Source organism: Cuculus canorus, chromosome Z (genome assembly GCF_017976375.1).
Source record: "Cuculus canorus isolate bCucCan1 chromosome Z, bCucCan1.pri, whole genome shotgun sequence".
Classification (NCBI taxonomy): domain Eukaryota; kingdom Metazoa; phylum Chordata; class Aves; order Cuculiformes; family Cuculidae; genus Cuculus; species Cuculus canorus.
Genome location: NC_071441.1, coordinates 7,948,118 through 7,963,794, shown reverse-complemented (window position 1 = coordinate 7,963,794; position 15,677 = coordinate 7,948,118). Strand labels below are relative to the sequence as shown.

The following is a 15,677-nucleotide window of genomic DNA, read 5'->3' as shown; positions in this document are numbered from 1 at the left end:
ACATGTTTTATTTTAAAATGGCAGTGAAAAACACAGGCCTAAGTACATCAAACAGACTTTCTCTGAATAGATCGAAATTACTTTCTGCAGGCAAGTGTAAATACGATGTTTTTAAAACTTCCTAGTGCTTGTAACCTAGATGTTGTTCTAGCAGTTTTAAATATCATAATAGGTGGAGATTCAAACAGCACTGAAGTTAGCTGCTAATAGGGTAAATACTGAAGGCTTGACTTTCTTATTAATCTCAATGGGGAAGCCTGGAAGGCAGACAAGAGATGACAGAGGTGGTTTCCGTAAACGTCAGTTTGATAAGAAAAATAAAAATAAGCACAATAAACCTATGTGTATTTCTGATTTTTGTAAATATTGAATATAAACATATTCAATATATTAATATTGGTATATATTGAATATGTATTGAATATGTGATTCTGTGAATATATATTCAATATAAGCACATTGGTGGACACAGGAAAACCCAACAGGTGTGCTCTACCCAGACTTCTGTAAAGCCTTTGACACGGTCCCCCACAACATCCTTCTCTCTAAATTGGAGAGATATGGATTTGACAGTGGACTTTTTGGTGAGTAAGGAATAGGATGGATGATCGTATTCAGAGAGTAGTGGTCAACGACTCAATGTCCAGATGGAAATACGTGACAAGTGGTGTCCCTCAGGGATCCATACTGTGACCAGTGCTGCTTGATATTTTTATCAGTGATACAGACAGCAAGGTGGAGTGCACCCTGAGCAGCTTTGCAGATGACACCAAGCTGAGTGGTGCAGTTAACACACCAGAAGGACGGGATGTCCTTCAGAGGGACCTGGACACGCTGGAGAAGTGGGCCTGTGTGAATGTCAGGAGGTTAAACAAGGCCAAATGCAAGGTCCTACACCTGGATTGGAGCAACCTGTGGTTTCAGTACAGAATGGGGAACAACGTCACTGAGAGCATCCCAGTGGATAAGGACTTGCTCATTGATGAGAAGAAGCTTGACATGAGCTGGCAAAGCGCACTCACAGCCCAGAACCCCAACCTTATCCTGGGCTGCGTCAAAAGAAGTGTGGCCAGCAGGTCTATTCCTCTCTTCTGAGACTTCATCTGGAGTACTCTGTCCAGTTCTGGAATCCTTAACATGAAAAGGTTGTGGAGCTGTTGGAATGGGTCCAGAAGAGGGCTACAAAGATGATCAGGTCTTTGCTGTGAGAACTGACAGAGTTGGGCTTGTTCAGCCTGGAGAGGAGGAGAGTTGGAGGAAACCTTGTAGCGACCTGAAAGGGGCCTACAAGAAAGCTGGGGAGGGACTTTTATAAAGGCATCTTGTGATAGGACGAGGAGAAATGGCTATAAATTGGAGAGGGGCAGATTTAGACTAGACAGGAGGAATTTCCTCACAGTGAGGGTAATGAGGAACTGGCCCAGGTCATCCAGGGAAGTTGTGAATGTCCCAGCCCTGGAGGTGTTCAAGGCCAGGTTGGATGGGGCCTTGAGCCACCTGGTCTGGTGGGAGCTGCTCCTGTCCATGTCAGGGAGGTTGGAACTAGATGATCTTTAAGGTCTCTGCCAACTCAAACCATCCTATGATTCTATAAAGACAGAAAATTTATTCCTCAACTCTTTTGGGATGATTTCTCTTGTGCTGTTTATTCAGATTGTTGAATTGCTGCAATGAATAGAGCTGATGTAGTAATCTCAAAGTGTTCCTCTTTCAGGAAAAAAATCCTGCCAATTTCCTGTTGTCATGCTTAGTGTATGATTGTAGGAGTGCCCTATCTGAAAGGCTAGAGAAAGCAGGTTGTGGTCAATTGATCTTACATGCTAGAATGGAGGGGTCCTGGGATTTATGAACCTGGAGGAAGGTTTCGGTTTAGCATCTACATTGCTACTTAGCACGTAGTAGCAACACAAAACAGCCCTTGTATGGTGACTGACTTTACACCGGTGTGAAACTCGCATATCATCTGTGTGTGGATGGGTTTGTCAATGTGAACAAATTGCATGCCCATACAAAGTGGGCATCTTAGAAAGGGTGTATAACTTTGTAATAAAAAAAAGAGCTAAGAGGTTGAAAAAAAATAGCTAGTGTAAAAAACCAAAGAAATGAATCTGTGTGCTGTATTTCTACAGGGGGAGTACTGGGAGACCTAAACAGAGAGTATGGCTGAGATAGATAAGGAGCAGCCACAACTCTTAAAAATGTATTAAGATTTCTAAGATTTCAGGGATCTTCCTGATTACCTAAGAAAACTTCATTTTTCCTTGTGAGGAAATGATGGGAAGTTATAAACCCTCCACAGATTTAGAAACTGTTATTTCAAAATTCTTTTCATAAGGTTTTCTTGAGGTAGGAGGGTTGCATGAATTTAAAAGTTTTTCAGGAACAGGCAAGAGATTTATTTTGCCCTTTCCTTCCTTCTTACTTCCCCACCCATGGGCCAGTCTTTCATGCAAAAAGATATTGTGGTGCATTGATGTTCCTCAGCATCTTTTCACCTTTTTGCTAATTAGAAATAGTTTCTGTTTAGCATCAGTGGAGAAATTATCTATATAATTTTTTAATCAACTCTAAAACCTTCAAAACAATTGTCTTTATTTCAGGTGAGTGGCTGTTACATTTGAAGCGGTAGAAAAACTGGTTGCACCTTCCATACTTTCATAGCCCCAGGTTGATTGTTTTTGATGGGAAGGAAAAAAGTTCTTCGCTGGGTTTGAGATTATAACTTCTCTGAGGCTGTGATGTATTTTCAGGTGAACAAGAGCTTTCATGTGCAGGCTAGACTATCTTGAAACAAGGTCTGTGTGACGTTCATTGTGCTCTCAGTGGAGACTTGCTGCAAGCTTGACAAGTTACAAATTTGACACCTTTAAATTGCTTTCAGTGACTTTTTTTTTTCTGTAATGCTATGTTCTGTTCTCCTGAAAGTACTGAAAAGGAGGGAATTGACGGTTGCCTTAAACTGCTGTGAATGAAGATATAAACGGAACTACTCATAGTTAAAAGGAAGATTTGCAGTTCTGTGTTTTGTATAATATTTTTACAGGAATGCATAATTGTGCAGCCAGTTCTAGATGTGTGTTGAACTGCACATAACTCTCAAACTCTTCCCGGAGCTTCCATGCACATTTGAAAGTGTACTGTTGGCACTGATAGAATTGTTAACGGTGTTAACATGGACACAGTGTACCCGTGGCTGATAATCACAAAGAATTTATTTATTTGCTGTTTTAAAAATTACAAATGAAAACTTTCTAAAATTTTGAACAGCTAGCTGAATAAATTTGCCCTGTAGTAATGCTGAATGATCAGGGTTTGTGATCACAGCACCCTGTCATTTCTTTGTAAAGAGAGAGTTTTGGTTTTATTTTGTAAGGTAATTCAAGCCTGCATTTGACTGAATACTATCTTTTCTTTTCTAATAGGTAGTATAATTGTGTTGTAGTGTGTTTTTACTCCTCCTAGTTTACTTGTAAATGAGATTTTTCAGTGGCATCACAAGACTCAACCCACTCCTGGAGTTCATTGCCGAAGGAAACAAATCATATGCCTAGGCATCTTAGTTTAGGCATGACGTGGTTGAAAAAATGGACATTTGCCTGCAAAGCTGTTAAAGAAAAACATGCTGTTAGGGTGACAAATCTAAATGTGTATTTTGTGTGTTAGTGTTGTTTGATAGGCCATTTTGGGTGCCAGCTAAGATTTTGGTTTTATTTCAATGTGTCTTGAGAACCTGAGGACATTTATTAGGTGCATATTACATTCTGGACTACTGAAGAACTCAGATTTGGATTTCCCTGTTTTAGAAGTCTTTGGAATAGATGAAAAGATTAATTCATAGAATTAAATTAATATAAAATTAATTCATACTGTGCACCTTTAAAAACAACTGCTTACTCTGTGAGACTGAATTTGTCATGCTAAAGTGCGATAGCCAGATTGCTATTCACAGGCCAGCATTTCCTGCCCTGGATAACTCCACAACATCCTACCTAATGCTCTGGAGAATGGAGCTGAGAGCAGATTATACTCTCTGTATATGAAGAGTTAAGGCAGAAGAATATAAGCTTATTTACTTTGTAAAAATCGTGTTTTCCAGTTGCTTATAGCTTATTGATGCCAAGAGTTATTTTTCAAGTGCATTTGCCAGGAAAATGAGTTAAAATGGCACCCTAAGGTAAGACTTCCCTAGTCTTTTTTTCTTGTCTGCTTAGGGCAATTTTTTTTATTCTTGTACCTCAGGCTGTGTTTTCCTCAGAACTGAGGTGTCAGCAAATTCAGAGCAGTCATTATTCTGGTTGAAGATCCCTAATGAAGTACCAAGTCTTGTTTGACATAAGTAGTCAGTTCTTCTAACTATGCCGTGATGACTGGCCAAAGTCAGAGAGAAGAAGACTACCATGTTTTAGCGATGCTTTTCTTGGGGCAGTTAATGAGGAGAAAGGAAGTTGAGCAGCTGCAGAACCTGAACCAGAAAGACAGGACTGCAAGGTCATCAAATTGGCATACTGCTTTTCTGGATCCAGTGTCCCATGTAGTAGGGATGGATGAGTTGCTTTCTTCTGTGTCTGGATACAAGAAATAGTATGGTTTCTAAGATAAGACTCCGTGTGTGGCAGCAACATTTGATTGAAAAGTAGCTGGCTGAAGCTTAGACTAAATGAGGCAGAAGTTGTGTTGCTAGGTAAAAAAAGAGACCTTCAAAGAACTGATCGTGGTGTCTGCCTTTCAGTTAATTGAATATTCTCTACCAATTTTTAAAGTAATATGATACTTCTAATGCCTGTAACACTGTTGTGTGTGGCTGTGTAAACACTGTCCCTCTTGCAACTTGCTTCACTTGGACATAGACAGCTATTTGGAAAGACTGGAACACCTAACACACTATGAAATTCTTTACAAGTCCAATAGGTAGATATTCTGGTGGTACAGAAACATAGAATTAACTTTCAGTGCAGTCCCTCTTCTGTGTAAGTAATGCTGATCTTCAGAAGCTGATAGAATAAATGAAACACCTGTACTATTTGTACATTGTTATTTTGGGTCTGGTTAAATTAATAGAGAAATGAAGCAAGGTTTTAACTAAATCCAATGACCATTTAGCTTTAAGTAATCAACTCTTTAGACCCCTTGCAGAAAAAAACTCTTCAGGTATGACTTCAGTATTCTCTGTAGGGAAAAAGTGTGTGTTCACAACCTTTATTAGCCACCTGAATTTTGCTAGGTGGAGGATAAAAGAACAGAGTGCTTAAGGTTCCAGAGTGGCTGGTATAGAGAAGACAGTAACTGCATGGACTAAGATTTGAATACTCTGGGTTGGATGCCTAAAATATATGGTGTAAACTCCTTTTAAAATATTTATTTCTTATTCTTTGTTTAGTGACTGTCTTTTCTGTTCCATAACATGTAAATTAAGTGAATATTTTAAGTGTCATATTGAAGTTATAGTAATTATGTTGCATTAAATTCTCATTTTGTGCCTGCATGTTGCTCAGAACCTTTATGTAGTTTTGTTTCACTAAAAATTTGGATTTTATTACTATCAGCATTTAGCATCGGTGTCTTCTTTCAAGTTCTCTTCCCCCTTTCTCAAAGTAAGGGAAGTGTCTGTAAAGGATACCTTCAGCACATTTCTGCAAATCACTGTCTTGCAGACATGTCAAGTTTTCTACTAGCGTATTGCTGCTGCTGTTCACTTTCTGGTGTTAGTCCCCATGAGTGCAGTGCCAGACTCAGACATACAAAGATTAGCCCATATCCAAATCATAGTTTAGATAGTTTGACAGCTGTCAAATACAATTTTTTTTCCTTACTGCAATGTTACAACATATGCTGCTCTCCAGGGGAGAGAAAAGCTTTCTGTAGATAACCTTATTGCTTGGCTTCTGTTGAGATGGCTGTGTGCTGCTCAACCGTGTCCTAAAAAATACTGTGGCTCGTAAGCCTGTACAGTCACTCATGTGTCTCCTGTTGGGCTCTTCCAGAATCCTTAGTGTGATTTGCAGAGCAAAATTAGTTTAAATTAATGCCTTTGTATGTTGTCACCATAGCTCCTTGTTCACTGTTCAGCTTACTATTGTATCTCTGTTCTCCTCATTAAGTGTCTAATTACTTTAATTGGCTTTTCTGACACCTTTTTTCCCCAATTATGAAGTGTTAGCCTGATGGTTTGGAGATGATCTGAGGGACCTTATCGTGCTTAGAGATTAGCAACTCTTGTGAAAGAACCTACAGGTTACAGCAAGGAGCTGCAGGGCTAAGTGAAAGAGAATGGGGAAACGTTTAGATGCTCATACTAAGATATTTCAGTGAGAAGGTATAGGATTAGACTATATGACACTGAAAGCATGGTGGTTCTGCCAGTACTCGTTAATGGAGCAGAAACTTTCAGGGATGAAAACTGCATTGAGTAAAATTTCTTCCTTATTTAAACAATGTTAATTTGATATTTGTGTGTGTTTATGGTTGTGTGGATTTATGGTAGCTTTTTATGCTTTTTATTCTTTCAATGATGATTATTTATGAGACAAAATTTGTTCCATTGCTTTGATTGTTCCAAGTAGAAGGGTTATTTTCAGTTAAAAGTGTTAATTAAATCTATTTTATTATTCTTGTTTTAATTAGTTCTTATTATTGTCTTGAAAGGGGCTGACAATATCAGGAAATACTGGAGTCGTTACTACCAAGGATCCCAAGGGGTGATATTTGTATTAGACAGTGCCTCCTCTGAAGATGATCTAGAAACTGCTAGGAATGAACTGCATTCTGCTCTCCAGCACCCACAGTTATGTACTTTGCCGTTTTTAATACTGGCCAATCATCAAGACAAGCCAGCAGCTCGCTCTGTACAAGAGGTATGTTACATGGCAGTGTCTTGCTTGTTTGTATTTACTATTTGCACTCCACTGACCCAGTGTTACTTATTACCCTGACATCCTAGTTAAGAACTGACATTAGCTCTTTGCTTGCTGTGAGTACACAGACCTAGAGCAGTTCCAGACCCTAAGAACTTACTTTAATGCACTCCATGCAGCCTTAGTTGTTCTGAAACACAGAGAAGTAATTCTTGGATACAAACAGTTCTCCTGCTTTCACCATTATTTTGCTTAAGGTAGAAAAGACGTTTTTGTCAAAAGCTGCTGGGACAGTGATTTTTTTATTTAGCTCTATTTTTTTATTTGCTGTTACTTTTAATCTTGTGCTACCCCATTAGTCTATTCTTTGCAACTGCTTAGAGCGATAGATTGCAGCTGTAGGTTGTCTTTTACGTAAAACCTTTTTTTTCTGAACTGCTGTGTACTAGTGTGAAGGGGGAGTTGCAATTCCTGTTCTGAAGACCTTAACTTAATTTTATTCTTTTAAGTAGTAGTGTCTGTGTCTGATTTGTAGCTATCACATAGTGAATTACATAGTTGTTCTATTTCCGTACCTTTTGCTCTTAAGTTTCTGAAAAATTCATCTTGCCCACATTCCTAATATGTCACATGCCTTTGAGGAAATGCTGAAAGTTACTGACTCTTCATGAGAAGCCCTACTTCTGAAGTTGTAGGAAGAAGTTAAAATTTGGTTATGTCCTTCTGTCCATAAATGCTATTTAAAGGACTTCCTATTAACGATTGCATGTGAAATCTCCTGTTTGTTCTGTGAGTAGTGTTTTTTATTACAGCAGAGTGAAAACTGTTTCAGCACTTTACTGTGTTGCTGCTTTGTATTTAAACTTGTTGCTTTTTTAGATGCGCTTTGTCAAAAATAAGATCTTTCCGAAGAGTGCCAGTTCAATTCAATGCAGAACTTACTGATCAACAGGATAAGTGCTATTTGTACAGGATAGTTATATGTACTTTCTGTACTGATTTACGGTGCCCTTTCTTACCCAAAAGAAATAAAGGATAAAAACCTAGGCTTATTATGTGTTAAGAATGAGAAATGTAAATGCGACTGGAGTATGGTGATGTTTTTAATATGTGAGAAAGAGAATCAGTGAGAACTGTATAAGCTACGATGTCAAATGTTTTATTAAATTGTTGGTCCTTCCCTCCAAGAATCTGTGCTTAGGAAAAAGAAGAAAGAGCTTTGATTTAGTATATTGAGTTATATAAAAAGGTAAGCTGAAATGATGCAGAGATAGAATCTAGAAGCTCTTAAGTCTTGTTCATATACAAAGAGAAAAAGTAATGAATATTTAAAGGAAATGTAATACGGGTTCTTATGTATCAGTTTATTAATTTATTCTAGTTTATTATGCAATGTAAAAGTAAAGCATGTATTCCTAAACCTCCCCTTAAAAAAATCACTATGTACGAGGCACAGCTGCTTTCATTTTATCATCCACATACACGAAAAGTGTTTTGACTTTTACTTTTTTTCATAGAGCAATACAGATTACAGATTACAGATTACAGTTCCATCAATGAAAATGTTTTTTTCACACAATATAAGTATTTTTTATTTGCTATTTTTTTCCTTTTTAAAATAGCCAAATTTAGTTTAAAGTTAAATGAAGATTTTGAATAGAAGTGTAATTCAAGAAATTTTCCTTGTTTGATTTCATAAGAATAGTGAATACATTGCCAGCTAGTTTGCTTTACAGCAAATTACACGTAACTCTCCATTTTGCAGTTGAGCCCCTGTGCATAGGCTTTTGGGCCTAAACTGAATATTTTGTGTATTTAGAGTTAGCATTTCTTCTCTTTTATTGGCAGTATCCTCATTTTCTCCTCTTCTGTCATTACTGATTGCTTGATATCTCAGTAGAGGAGCAGATAGATCTTTATATGCTAATAATAGCACTTAAATAAATTCGTATTGCTTGCTCTTTTTAAGAAAAAAAATCGGTGTATTACAATAGCGATCAAGTCCAGATTGCTGCTTTGAGTCTGTCTGAAATGCTGAAAACAAGAATTTTGCCAAATGTGCACAATTTATGGATACTTACAGAACAATCCTCCCCCCCCCCCGCCAAGAGCCCAGTATATGTCTTTGAAATTTTCCACGTAAGAGTACTGGAAAACAAAATCACCAAAAAAATGGAGAAAGTCATGAAATTGTTACTTTGTTCCTGAAAAATGTCCTGTGCTTGCTGTGTGTGCAAAGCAGGAACCTTATTCAGTCAAGTCTGCCAATGTTAAAGTGGAAATTTCTTGCTTTCCTGAAGGCTTTGCTGTGCTGTTGTCTCATTGTTGAGATGTGAAATGAAAGTAAAATGCTGAATCATATGACTGTTCCTTACTTCAAAAGGACATGCTTAAGGATTTAACAAAACTAACGTGTTGAGCATTGAGAGTTTTATTAGACTTTTTTTGGAACTAAGTCCATTAATTATAGTTATTTCCTTATTTTTTTATGTGTCAGAAGACTTAGAGGTATGTATGCATTCTTTAGGCAACAAATTGCCTTTCTCTAATGGATTTGAAAGGACTCCTTAGAGTATAATTAAAGAAAATGTCTGAGTTGAGTGGTGTGTAATAGGAATTGTAGAAAAATATTTATCTACAACAAAAAATCCTTCACAAAACTGTACAAGTGCCAGGCAGTTTCTGCAACAGATGTTAGTTATATTTATTGTTGGGAAGTGCAGTTGCTTCAGTTTTTCAAGATTTTATTTTAATGTGTTTTTCTCTATGCACTACTTAGATGGAAATGGTATTATAGAAGCTGTGTGCTGTAAGTGTTAAGCAGTGTAATGAATAGTTCAATTAAAAAATATAATGAGTATTTCTAAGACTGTCCAAATATCTTGTTTAATTTATGAAATGTAATTTAACCAAGTTCATTTTGCAGGTGTGATTGGAGAATATACTTCATATTACTGAGTGATAAGGAAAAATTCCAGGACAATCTAAGCTGACATACTAATCAGTGCATGTAATCTTTTTTTTCATGTACTCGGTTTCTGGTTGTCTGTTTTCTAGGTTTTTTGATTTTAAAACAAAATCAAGAAAGTAAATTTGATATTTTGTTCTAGAAACTATAAATGAAGATGTCATTTTAAATATTATGTCTTTCATTTCTCTTATGTCAACTTCTGTGGTGTTTATTTTACCTTCCAGTGTCAATGGTATTTGTAAGATATTTTGTTGTCCCTGTGACAGTAGCACATATTTAAGCATTTTCAAACAGTTGTTAAGAGATTTCAACATAGCTCTGCTGATATAAAGACTGTGCATATTAACCAGACTACAAAATTAAGGCAATGGTATTTAGTCAGTAAGTATGGTGCAAAATAGATTAAAATCACAGTAATGAAGAATTTATCATATGTGGGCAAGTTCTGATTGCTGTTCTGGAAACCTTCTGAATTAGTAAATAAAAATAGTTGCAAGGCAAAAATAAATTTATTTACTTAGCAGATGGGAAAACGGTGATGTATCAGTTTGGCTGCTGTTTCCAAAATACAGGGTATTACACTAAATACACACTAAAGCAGTGTACCCAATTGTATGGGTTTTTTTTTCATAAGTAGTTTTCTGACACAGTATGCTTTTGGGTTTCTATCACAAAAGGGCTTTTGATTATAGCAACTGTTCTTGATTAATCAGATTTCTATTACAGGCTTAAAATATGACGAGATTTATGGTATAAAAGCATTATAAGTTGCTTCGCAGGGGAACAGCACATTACTATAATTACCAACTTGATGGTTTTTATTTTGGAATGTGTGCCACTTTGTGTAATGCTATCAGAAGCTGGATATTGCAGTGGATTCCTATGATTTGAACCAGTATGCAAACTTGAGAGTTTCCTCCCAGGCCAGAGCAATGTTTAGGAGTCACAGACTCCTAACATGTGTTAGGATGTGTTGGAAGTTGTTGATAGCCACTGTATTTTAGGAACAGGTTGAGCTGAGCAAATAGTCATCTTGAATCTGCTGAGGACTTCTGGAAGTCGTGGCTGAGGAGAAACCCAGTCAGAGTATAAGCCTTTGCCAGCTCAGTGGTGAAGCACTAGATTACAGTTGGACTAGCTGGTCATTGTAGGGCGCTTCAAACTGAACTATTCCATTTTAAGATCATATATGTGAGAACCTTTGTAGAGTGTAACCTTTTGGTGGTTTTTTTTAAGGTATCCAAAACTGAGGCAATTTCTTGCATGTATTAAATTTGGTGATGACTAGTGCCAGAGGAAATCATTGGACATAAATTCTAAATTCCTGTATTAAAAAATGCTGGAACTTTTTAATATAGACTTACAAATAAACAGTGAATCAAAATTCCTCTCAGTCTATTTTAAGGTAACATTATCTTCTAAAACATTGTTGTCAGGAAAAAAAAAGTTAAAAGGTTATGTAGTGTGCCAATCACAAGTGCTTCTTTTCTCTTGCATGCAAGATCTCACTTTAAAGTTGCAGCACTGATGGGCATGTGAAACTCCAGAGGAAAGTCTTTCCCATTTTCGTTTTTAATTTGGTAGATCAAGATAAAAAAATGTCTTTTGAGTTACAAACAATATTTTCAACAGCAAGTGTGAAAGACTGATCCCATGTTTATGTAAATTGTGTTGTATTTGTCTGTTTAAGACTATTTTAAGACATTAGGGCTTTGAATCCTGGATATTGTTTAATTTAGTTTTCTGCTAGCAGAAAAGTGGAGGGTGACTGTCCTTGTGACAAGAGGCACCCTAGGGAATGTGGGAACGTACATCTGTTACTCTGCGAGTTTCTTCATTTTTTTAATGTCTGAAAATAATTTAGTAGATAAACAATGTCATCTTGATGCCTTAAGTATCTTAGAGGTATCCAACCATTGCAGGAGAATGTCTAAGTCTGTCAGCTTCTGCAGAGGCTCTTACAGGTTGGGAGGAGCTGGAGAGCTCTAGAAATTGCGCTTTCTGGGCCCACTGATCCTTCATGGTCTGAATTGGCGGTATGTATGAACTTAATTCTAGGATGCAATTACTTCTTTTTTATTTTGTCACCTTTGTGCTGTTTTGACATAGTTCATGCCTCACGTACTGTCTGTTAGTGAGGGGAAGATTATTCATCTTTGGAAGTCTTTTCAATGTACCGGTTAGAGATGTCGTTACTAACAATCTGGAAAGCTGCATAGAACAATGACATATGAGGAGGTTTCACTTCAGAGAGTGTGCAGTATCTCAGCTAACAGTCTTGCACAGATAGGGCCTCCAGGTACTACAAAAACTTAGCCCAAACCTGAGTGTGAAAATGGAAGTGCTCTGTGCAGTCTGTCCTGTCCTCACCCTGGTCAAGCCTCTCAGATTAGTTCACCTATCTGAATTCTTGAAGACCAGCTGTTGCAAATCTGTGCACTTTATGACAGGGACATCCATAGCAAAGTTAAGTCAGGGACAGATTTTTGGTTCCTTGAGAAACTGTTTCTGAAATGATTTATCTTCATATTACTGCAGCAAATTGCCAAAATATGGATTCCTGTCCTGTTTTGAGATCATAATGACCTTAATGACCTTAATATTTGCAATCCCCTCACTGCAAATACTTCTTCTCATCCAAGGTGTATCCCCTGATATTTGAAGACTGTTTTGGAGCTGGACTCCGCTATTTTGAGTATTGGCTGCTTCTTTCACAACTGTGGCCTTTGCAGGAACAGAGGAGTTATTTGTCAGACCTCAGTTATGAACATATTTCCAGGAGAGGAGGATGTTATTAAACTGATGTTTAGGCGGTATTAGTTTTGCCATGTTTAGAACAATGCAAACTTCTATATACGTGTCTCATAGGAAGTCTCATTCTGATTAAAGAATTTCTTCAGACCTGTTAGGAAGATGATTTGGATATAAAAAGGTCCTAAAATAAAATAATGTAAATAATATACATTATAAAAAGGTAAACAATTTAAATAGAAATAATCTCTGAGTAGATCCACATCCCAGCTAGATGTGAACACCTAGACAAATGCAAACAGTTGCAATACATGTATTCAATGTAAATATTCAGCCAGTAGTATTTGCTTTAATCATTGCATAATTACAGTGGTCTTACTAATAGCAAGTTCGGTAGTAAGTATTTATTCCTGCAAAATGCAAGTGACCACATGAAGAAATTAAAATCACAAACTGAAAATCTTCTAAGAAGCTAGATTTTTCTGTTCTCTTTGAGTCACTGGTGTGGGAAGAAATAACTGAGCAAAGAAGAAATTAAGGTGATCTTAAAAGGAATTTTATAGTCTTTTTAAGGATTTGTAAATAAATCTATCTAGAATGGCTCTAATTTTGTGAAAATCCCCGTATAAAAAGGCAAGATGTAGAATCCAAACAGTAAGCATGCTTTTTCTTTACATGGGTTTATTTTTCAATTAGTTTTTATAATAAATAAAGCCACGACAGATAAAATCCCCAATGTATTTTCACTAGATCAGGAGGTGAATTGGAATTGTTGATAGTTTTTAGGTAAATAGTACAGCTTACAAATAACTGCACTGTAGTAATATGTATAGCCCATTCAACAAAGAAAACTATATCTCTGAATAGAAATTCATAGTCCCGCTTTTGACAAAGAAATAAGCTTGCAAGGAATGGAATTGTAAGAGTGTTCCTAGAAACTCTGAATTGGAAAGACCCTCCTGGAGATGCAAACAAAAATGCTTGAGCATGCCTGCAAATGTGCACATATTGCACAAGGTACTGCGAGATGGCAACGGGAATAGTGTAGCTAAGACACAGGAGTGGAATTACTGTCTGCATACCCTTATCAAACTGTCCTTAGAAAAGTAAATCTCTTGAATGGCCCTTGCCGCTAGTGGTGCCGAGTACAAGTCTGCAAAAAAATTGCATGTTTAGCAGTAGATTTTCAAGAGTATTGCTGTGTATAATTTCAATGTCAGTAACTTGATGTTTTGTAGCACTTTTTTGTCTGCAAATGTTTGTATTGTATGTATATAGATGGGTATACTTCAGGTGTTTCTTTTATGAGCAGTATTGTTTTGCACGTCAAGTCTTCGCTTATCCCATCTGTCAGGTATGACTGTCCAGGTGTTTGTGTGACCATGTGATGAATTGGTTTGTGTGTAAAAATTACTTAACTGCTTCCCTCTTTCCTCGTGGTCTTATTTTCAAACATACTTGGCTCTTAGGATAGTTGGATAAGTTAGCGTACAGGCACAAACAAGAGGTGAGAAAAACAGGAGCATAGAAGTGGTACTGGTGCAGATAAACTGTGGTGTGGAACTCTTTAAGACCCAGTGAGTCTCTGGCCGTCTTTCTCACTTGCCTCTTTTTGCTTATCCCACTACAATGAACCTTGGTAGAGGAAAGTTATACAGGAAATTCTAGGAAGTAATTTTTCCCTATTACTTAACAGTGAATGTTCTGGAGTAGGCATATAAGTACTTCTACTGGGGTTGAAAGAAGGGTGTGAAAGAAGCGTTTTATTTTCACTGTGTGCTTTGAAAAGTAAATGATCTTGTCTTCCTAGCCAACAAAGAAATAGAAAATGTCATTCAAAGAGGAGTTGGTTGCTCTTGCAGAACTAAACGTAGTGACTGTGAAGGCAGAGCATAGTCTGTATAAATAAAAATTGAAGCAATTACAGAAACTTTCTAATGCTTTCAGATACAAAAATCTGTATTCATCTTTTAGTCAATGTTTTTGTAAATATTTATGTACTTATGAATGCTTATACAATATCCATTAAAGACTGCTGGAGCTGAGAAGAGCGCAGTTTTTTAGAGTTTTTTATGAGACCTTTTCTGCTTGGTCAAATGTTGCTGGGCTTTAATAGAGATCTGACTACATGGTCGTTATAATCCTTTTGGGCCTCCACATTTGTGCTACTGCTGCTCAGATGCATTCTTGAGTGCTCAAAATTTTAATTACTGTTTTGGGACATTTTGCATGAGCAAGAGAAGCTGTTACTTAATTTCAGAATAATTGACTTACTCTGCTACTATTTTGTTCTATTTGCAATAACTGCTTTCCAAATACAACTTGACAATTTTCATAAAGAAGTCTCAGGATCAGATGAAAAAGAATGGAAAAGTATTTAGTAATGCATTGGTTCAAGTTTCTGAAAACTATGCTATTGTATAAGTGATTTAGGGTGTGGTTTCCTTTCAGACATCATTCTTATATTTATTAGAATGAATTTTTGAGTGCAGGAATACAAGCTGCTGCGTTTCGAAAGATGAATAAGTATCCTTCACTTTTTTGTAAAAAAATTAGAGAGTATCAGAATGTCATAAGTGCTAAAAAACCTGAAAGGAAGCTGACTATATTGTGAACCTTTCTACCAAGCAAGAGGTACTCTGATAACTTCACGTAACTGAACTGTTTTCTGTATCATGTATGTTTGGTACTCTATATATAATGGAAATAAATTTAATTTAAATTTTTTTCAAGTTGATTATGATCGCATAATCTTCATGACATAGGAGTAGGAATGCAGTGTATGAAATGAATTTCTGGTCTCAGTCCATTTTGTGGGAATTGGATACTCACACAGCATGGGAGATCATGATGAGCATCTTTATTGGTCATGCCAGGGAGGTTCCAGAATAACTGAACAGGAAAAAAATTTATCCATTTCATATCCATGTGGGTATTCAAACTTGGAATTTAATAATGTGCCTCAAAAGTAGAAAACATTCAGCTGCATCAGCACTACTTTCACTGAGTAATAACACAGATTATGATTGTCTGTAATTCCCAACATCTTGAAGAGCTTACTGGTAACATGTTTATGCAGAGTTTCTTTAAACCTGTACCAAATA

The 15,677-nt window shown here is 36.7% G+C and overlaps 1 protein-coding gene across 3 annotated transcripts in view; it reads left to right on the top strand.

The window, feature by feature from the left end:
* The window catches only part of ARL15 (ADP ribosylation factor like GTPase 15), a 217,971-nt gene that overhangs the window by 85,641 nt on the left and 116,653 nt on the right, over window positions 1-15,677 (top strand). For all 3 annotated transcript variants that reach the window (XM_054053547.1, XM_054053545.1, XM_054053546.1), the window contains one exon: window positions 6,643-6,851. In XM_054053547.1, the coding sequence (XP_053909522.1) occupies window positions 6,643-6,851 (209 nt within the window). The remainder of the gene's footprint in view (window positions 1-6,642; window positions 6,852-15,677) is intronic.